We start from the raw sequence: 8390 nt of genomic DNA, 5'->3' as shown, positions 1-8390 counted from the left end.
GTACCTCTCTGAGCTATACTCTACCTTCAGTTTCTGTATTGTCATCAATGTCTTGATTGTGACAATTTCTGTAAATATTTGGGGTTTTAACTTGTATGTATTTGACTGTATTAGTCATAAACTACAGCACGTGTATGATCTTGGTCAATATATCCACCACTGCAGTGGGCCAACTCTTGGCCTATTGCAGACAGAAAGCAGAGAACATTATGGACTTTTAGCTGTTAATTAATCAAAATACGTTTTGCTAAATCTGCTCTGAACATACAGATCTACATATTATGCAGACAGATAGAAAACAAATATAGTAAACAATGAATCTAAGGTAGATGAAATTAGTAAAGGTATTTGCATTACTCTTTTACTTGTTCCCCTCAATTGTCCATTAACATGTGAAAGTAACGAAAACAATATTAAACTCAATGAAAAGCTATATTATGATCTCATTAAATAACCGTTGCCTTACAAAGAGCTACAGCAGTAGATACAGTATGGTGATGTTAATCTTATTACCTCTTTAAAACAACTGTCACACAAAGCACAAAGACTGGAACAGAGCAAACATACTGGCAGACTATGTAAGAAGTTTCTAAAATAAAAACAGGCATAATTCATTCTGGAAAAAAAAATTTTTTTGTTGGATGTTTATAATGAGACTCGAGGGATTTCTTCCATCTGCTTTTAAACCCGTGTTTTCTGCTGCCATCCACACTGGAAAACAAATCTTAAGAGTGCCTCATCATATGATGTTCGTTCCAAAAGCCCTTCAAGTTCTCGACTGCAGTAACTTTGTAAGAGGATTACCTCTCAGCTATTTTAATCTAATTATAAAAGAAACAATAATTCCCAGTCACAACCTTTTGCCCAACTCAATATGTTTAACCCTTTGGATGGGATGGTGGCAAAGCATAAGGTCTTTTCTATCAAACGCATAAATAATTCTATATATTTAATCACAAAAGTCATTCTTCAAACATCATTGGCTACTTACAGTTCTGCTTCTAGTCATTTCTGAATAAAAGAACAAGAGTTCTAGAGGACTATACAGCAAATGCATCAAGCAGTTCAGTTTCTCTTTTAATTAGATTACTTTGAAAAGAAAACAGCTTTTTAATCAGAAGAATGTTGATGCAGGTTTAAAGGTATTTATCACTTCGATTACAAAGGCAGTTTTAGACATTCAATTTGTCACAGCCAGAGCTGCTTGCACATAACTGAAAAGCACTGCCAAGAATGTGGAAATATGATTCAAAATGCTTCTCAAATACACCCAAAATACCACCATTTTTGTAACATTACTAGCAAAAAACTTTCAAAAATATCAATTAGCTCAGCAATCCTGCACTTATCACTGGGGGGGAAAAATCATTTAAGTGTAGAAACTGTTTAAGTGTACATGTACTACTTCAGCATGAAGATTTGGATAGTGACATTTGTCTACAAGTTAGAAAAGCTTTCCAGAAACTCTTGGCATTACAAGACACCCATCTACTGGTGAGCCTCAAGCCAACAATGTGAGGCTTGAATGCGCAGCTCAAGTTTCAAATGACTGAAGAGACATGCTCCTCCCCCATGTTTTTCTAGGGTAGAACTTCCTGTTTGGGAAAGATCCTGCATTTATTGGATTTAAAAAATGTTTTCACTGTTTCTTTCTTACATTTTATAAAAAAACAAAAAGAACAGACAAACTATATCAGGTTTCAATTACAGTCATTGTGTTACTGCAAATAATAATTCATAACACATACAACTAAAAAGTTATCTTGAGCACCAAGTTTGAGAAATACTGAAACCAAGTGGTCAAAACGAATATATCTTATATTATAAACTACACAAATCCACAAGGAAAACAAACAGAAACACCAGTGCTGCCATAAAACTACACATTTATGAATAGTTCAGTTGAATGACCACAAGAGGACGTAGAACTCAAATGTACAAGTCTGAGAGAATTATTGTCTAGTCATCTTTAAGCCCTCCAAAAACAGCTGTAGGGACGCTCTTCTGTTCAAGCTGCACCTCTGTAAAGCCAAGAGGAAAAAGAGGAATTCATTAAAATACCTCCATCGGAAAATGTTTACAAAAAATATTCTGAAAATTGTACTGTGTCTTTCACGCACCATCCGGTCCTTGGTCTTCATCTTCTTCATCCTCATCATCATCGATGTCTATTTCATCAGGATTGGCTTGTTTGGCAAGTTCTGCCAGCTCACTGCGAGAAGTGTCACTCCTGCATAATTAAAGTGAAAAGGATTCATGTGCCTCAGCTTCCTTTGGAAGATGAAGTTCTGTTATATTAAAAAGAAAAAAAAAAGAAATCTACAGATACTTTTAACTTAAAAAATAATGAAGAACAAACCTGACAAAGAGAATCTTCTCTTTGGGTTTAGGCTTGTCCTGTTCAGCCTCTGCAGCAAGCTGTTGTGCTTTCTGTTCCAACATCTTCATATCATCAATTCCCATCTGGCCTGGAGCAAGATCTGACACTGGACACCAGAAACAGATGGTTAGACAAATGCAGAACCACTTGGAAAAAAACAAAAACACACAAATAAATAAATACATAGAAAATGACACCTAAATGACCCTACGTTAATTCTTGAGTAGGTCTAGGAGGTTCCTTCAAGATTTGGAGTAAATACGGAGCATTCAACCATATCATTATAAATTGAAACATATCAAATAGCCAATATCTGATATAACACACAGTGATATTCATGTAACTACATCTAAATGGAGCACACTTTTAGGTTAATCCAACTTCTCCTACCAGTGCCTGTGGAGCTTGTTGTGGCCTTCAGCATCTGAGAGGACATAAAGTTGACCTGTGTGTTGTATGTAGCCTGGACACTTCGTTTGATCCTCAACATCTCTCTAATCGTGTCCTCATTTCCATGGCGGATCTCAAAATCTTTCCAGGTTTGCCAGAAATTAGCCGTCACCTGAAACGTCAAGTAAAAATTTGAAGAAATATAACCAAAGATTTTGAAGCAAATGTAGACAAATGACTAGAAGGGGTGAATTCACATACCCTTGGGTCACAGATCTGGGAGCAGTAGGAGTAGATTGCTCTACCACGATCAATCTCACCAAGTTTACTCTCCATGTCAGCAAACCGTAGACACATGTCTCTTGCATGCTCATCAGGAAGGACCTGGATAAACACAAACTGTATGAACACTGCACAGAACCATTTACCAAAACAAGGGATGCAACATGGTGTATTTTGTGAGTAACAGATCATGAGCAGAGGGGTGATGGGAAGTTTAATTTTGTAATGCAACTTTGTTCAGTAATTTAAGGTAACGAGTATTTTGTCCATCAGAATGTCAAGTTATTCTTTTTACATTAAGTATATGACTTCTGATCTTTGCATATAATAAAAATGCCATGAGTATGAACAACTTTACACAAAACAATGTAATAGGTTTTTTTAAGAGGCTGACTATTGTCTAGATTTATTATATCTGCAAAATGATAATGTGGTCAGTCATAAAATCAATTTTGCTCTTTAACTAATACGGATTATCTTACCAATTGTGGCTAAAATAAACATGATCATTGATTATAGTTTTCATCAATTTAATGAAATTCCATATCTAGCGATCTATAAATGTAATATGACCTTTGGGGCGACTGTGGCTCAGGGGGTTGGGAAGCGTATCTGTAACCGGAAGGTCACCGGTTCGATCCCCGGGCTCTCTGTCCTAGTCGTTGTGTCCTTGGGCAAGACACTTTACCTTACCACCTACTGGTGTTGGCCAGAGGGGCCGATGGCGCGATATGGCAGCCTTGCCTCTGTCAGTCTGCCCCTGGGCAGCTGTGGCTACAACCGTAGCTTGCCTCCACCAGTGTGTGAATGCGAGAGTGAATGAATAGTGGCATTGTAAAGCGCTTTGGGTGCCTTGAAAAGCGCTATATAAATCCAATCCATATATTATATATTTACAATATTCCAACAGTGGCATAAAAGTGAATTAATTTGGGAAAAATCTCATTTCTGGCCAGAAAAGTCCTGTGATGAATAATGACATTCTGGAAAATGAACAATAAAAAGCTTTATAGCATCACATCAGGGCGGATCTTGTAATTATGAGTTTCGAATTAAAAAAAAAAAAAAAGATTAAAAAGGATAATGCAGCTGTATGCAAGAGATAGGACAATGTTACTGTACCTCAATAGCCTTCTGGTAGATTGCTCTGGTATATGTAACTCCATAAATTTCAGCTGCTCTCTTGATGTAGATGTTAAACATGAGATGTCTCTCCTCAGTTTCTACTGCCTGTGTTGCTCTTTCATATACAGCCATAGCGTGTCGCGCCAATCCATACTCCTCCTCCAACTTGGCATACAGTAGATAAATAGCTGAAAAGAAAGCCATTGTGGTTAAGTACATTTTATAACGGAGGGGGGCACTTCAATGTACTAAATTTGTCAGTGTAATTCAACCAAAGATATTCACTCTTAGCAAATTTGGCTGGGCAGCCATCCAATGCCTGTTCAAATAAATCTCTGGCTCTTTCCAACTTCTTGCCCCCATATCGATCAATAAACTTGGTGAGGTAAGTGTTCCAGATGTCGTAAACATTTGGCCACTTGAAAAGAGCGATACCACGTTCATATGCCTGAAAGAAATATTAATAACACCATTAAAAAGAGTGCTACAGTCGACAAGGACAAATTGTATTTTGAAAATAAGTAGTGGTCTAGTGGATTAGCTACACATTATTACTTTAAAGCTTTCCTCAAAGTAGTTGTGCTCTTCAAGGAACATGGCGTAATTGATGATGATCTGTGGAGTGGCAATCCGGAGATCAATAATCCGGTCATAAACTGCTTTCGTAGACTGTCGAGAAAAAGAGAAAAGCTTAGACTTAACACATAAATGATTCTTAGACCAATATCAAATACTACTGGTATATAGGTCCCAAACCACATCACAGAAAATTACTGAACATACCTGGAAAGTGCCAAGACTTTCCTCCAAGTCTGCCAGCATTGACCAGACCTTCAAAGACTTGTAGACTCTGTTTTGGACAGGCTCAGAAGCATCAAAGTACTCTGCTTTCTTGGATGGGATAGCTGTTGCTTTCTAAATAAAATAAATACAAATATGTAAATGGTTTCATAAGTTTTTAAGGTGATGCAACTACTGATATTACACCCTTTGCTTAAAACTGCCTTCGTAAACAACTGCAAATATTTTTACTCAGTGCCAGTGAAACTACAGCCTATAACTTCAGTTACCAGGTATTAATTTTAAAATATACTTTCAAAAGACATTTAAATAACAAGTCTAACAAATGTCTTCTTTATTTCACAAACTGGTCATTCCCAAACAATATATGATGCCCACAAGATGTTCCTAAATATGGCTCCAAAAAGGATCATGTGCATGATGTATATGATGCAGATCAGTTACCCTCAGAATTCGTAGTGCCTGTTCGTAATTCTCATGACGAAGTTCCATCTCTCCATATTCACACCACACTGCAGCGAGGTCATCCACCTGTTTGTAGTTCACCTTGGTAGCCTTCTCAAAGATCGTCCTCGCCTGAGTTGAGTTAGTAAATAAAGTTAGTAAACACAGGGAACTAATAATAATAATAATAATGATAAGAAATAATCTGAAACAGGTAAATTGAAGTTTAAATAATGACTTACATCATCCAGCTGCTCATTTTCCTCATAGAATTTAGCAAAGAAAACCCAGAGCGAGTGAGGTTTCCCTGTGGCCTTCATTGGATCAATAGTCTGGACTGCCTCAGTGTATGTGTTGATGATCTGAAGAAAATAGGGCTATTTATTAGTAATTCTTTACATGAAGGTAGTTTTTTGTGTGAAATGTATATATTGTGACTTGTGCACTGTCCCAGCCATTCTCAAAATATTTAAAACCCACCTGTCGTGGATTTCCGTCATACAGTTTTACCCGCTTGTGCCACTCATGAACATTATGGGGGTTCTGTCTCAGGAGTACACTGTTCAACAAGAGGGGTCGCCGGGCAATGAGCTGCTCAAAGCGGGCAAGTCTTAGCTCCAGGTCTATGTCATCTGAGTGGAGAAAAAACAAAGAGTAACGTACACATGAACAAAAAAAAAAAACAAAAGAAAAATAAAAACAAAGACAGTTATCAAGTTTAACTGATGCACACATACTCACCATCCTCATCCTGCCCCATCTCAGCTGTAGTTTCCATCTTAGCAGCGATCATGCTCTCCTCAAATTGAGCATAACTGTCAAATACTTGTGTGAAATCCCTTACAGTGACTACTGTAAGGATGGCCTCTTCATAGACATCACGTGCCTGAGGAAAAAAAAATGTTTGGCTACAGTTGGACAAATTCACAGATAAAAAATTATTTTAATGCAAATGACTCAACCTAAAAAAACGTAAAGTAGAGATGTGTTTTAGTTAGTTAATTATATTAGGGGTGAAAATTAATGCTATTCAGAGGAAACACACTTTCTCAAAGTGGCCACTCCTGATGTAATAGTCAGCTAAGGAGCACCAAAGTTTTCCAAGTTGATCTGTGAAGCGAGTGAGGCCTCCTCGAATGATGGCTCCTACATTCAGAGAGGTCACCTTGTCAGGATTCTGGGAGATCAGGTCACATAGTTCATGCCACAGCTGTCCAAAAAAAAAAGAAGAAAAACATTTTTTTTAGATTTCTTTTCATTTAGCTTAAAAGGCGGGAATGTTGAAAAGTGTCTGGAAGAATCCCGTCTTACTTGATAGTTAGACTTTCCCTCTTTGGACACAAAGTTTTCATCATTGACAACAGCTGCTAGCCGCACAGCTGCTTCATCGAGGCGGCCAACAGACCGCAAGTAGTCTATGTATTCCTCTGCATTTTCTGGAGAAAGCTACAAGGTATCAAGAGAAGACAGTAAGACATTAAACATTCAGAAAGAAATATTTTCGCAGGTATTCTGTCTGAACAGATTAGGGAACTTGTCTATCTTTTAAAACTTTCTTAATCAGCCATAAAGCTTGTTATTGAATGCTTGTAAGGTCTTTTGGATAACAGCTAAGAATCTTCAGATGCTACAGACAACATTTATGCCACAGAATACACTTTGAAAGATGACACCTGTAAAACAAAAATAAAATCAGAAATCACCTTAACATTTTAAATGACAGCTGCTGTATGGACTTAAGGTTGTGCAGTATGTTCTCACCTTAAGGTACCTGCGGTACACTCGGATGGCTGTCTCAGGCAACGGCAAGTCACGGACAAAGCGGAGATACAGAGGCCAGATGCGTGGGTGCTGAGTTACAGGAAGAGCTCTAAGTGCTCGGTCAAATGTTCTACGACTTCTTGTGATCTTGCATTGAGACACAAGGAACTGACAGTAATCCATCCATATTCTAGGCATCTAGTTTAAGCAAAGACAAATAGTTAGTTTTATGTAAAGCTCTTGCAGACCAAATATTACTTTTATGAGTAAAGTGGCTAAGCATCAAGTTCTATAGGAGGTATTACCTTGTGCATGAACACTAGTGCCCTTTCATGACAGTTATTGACTTCTTCATAGCCTGGTTCTGTGATACATTTCCCTTTGACTTGTTTTCGCCTCTCTCTCAGATAATTGTACCACAACTTATAGCTGCAAAAATGAGTGGGAAGGGTGGTTAGACACTCGGGAAATACTTGCTGCACAGAATCTTGTAAAATAATGTATAGTCTATGGGTTTTGAGTTATCCGTTGCTATTGGCTTCTCAGCACAATGTCCACAATTTTGTTGTAACGGTCTTGTTAGTTACCTGCCAGGGAGTTCTTTTAGAGCCCGCTCATATATCATATTGAGGGTAGATTTTGGTCCATTCTGTTTGAATTCGATGTAACGCATCCAGCACTTGACTGAATATGGATTCCTGATGATCTCCTCTTCATAAGGTAGATCGTCGTCCTCCTAGTATCCAAAAATCAAACAGCGGTGTTACTATTGTAGCGATTTTTCATAGTTAATAAATCATAAAAAGATAATTTCTTTGTTTCAAATGTGTAAACACAGTCGATTTGGTAAAACGTATCTCTGATTTCAAGTTTGATCAAACTTCCACATTAGCTAGAATAAAGTTAAAGTTCATGCTTGCTACCCAAAACCTCTAATCAACAAACACTAACAAATGTTCTGTGAAATATACGGTGTAGTGTAACTTACAAATATGACATCGGTTTTTCCGTTTAATGTTTTCATTTCTTCACAGAAAAGGCGGCTGTTCCGGATAAAAGCTATGCTAACTTTAGCAAGCTAATACTAGCTTGTAAGCGTGTAACCCTCACAGGAACTTCCGGTGCCAGAGTGCACGAGCCCGAGTCACAAAAAACTACAAACGGCGCGATGTTTGTAGTTCAGAAGAGCTCTCGCGTACATTAGCCC

General features: G+C 37.7%; 1 protein-coding gene across 1 annotated transcript; it reads right to left on the bottom strand.

Moving 5' to 3' along the window:
- Window positions 1–936: 936 nt before the first annotated feature.
- On the bottom strand, window positions 937–8324 carry xab2 (XPA binding protein 2). Its single transcript, XM_085404232.1, has 19 exons — window positions 8172–8324; window positions 7771–7919; window positions 7489–7612; window positions 7184–7381; window positions 6734–6868; window positions 6468–6632; window positions 6164–6308; window positions 5903–6054; window positions 5665–5784; window positions 5423–5554; window positions 4961–5092; window positions 4733–4846; window positions 4463–4625; window positions 4175–4365; window positions 3032–3154; window positions 2771–2942; window positions 2360–2486; window positions 2121–2230; window positions 937–2021 (listed from the first exon to the last, which is right to left on the bottom strand). The coding sequence occupies exons 1-19, from the start codon at window positions 8205–8207 to the stop codon at window positions 1960–1962; spliced, it is 2550 nt and encodes an 849-aa protein (XP_085260358.1). The 5' UTR covers window positions 8208–8324; the 3' UTR covers window positions 937–1959.
- Window positions 8325–8390: the final 66 nt, after the last annotated feature.

The sequence above is a fragment of the Rhamphochromis longiceps genome, linkage group LG4, assembly GCF_057381845.1.
Source record: "Rhamphochromis longiceps isolate RC_006_pf linkage group LG4, R_longiceps_female_GT1.1, whole genome shotgun sequence".
NCBI lineage: Eukaryota > Metazoa > Chordata > Actinopteri > Cichliformes > Cichlidae > Rhamphochromis > Rhamphochromis longiceps.
This window is presented reverse-complemented; position numbering and strand designations above follow the sequence as displayed.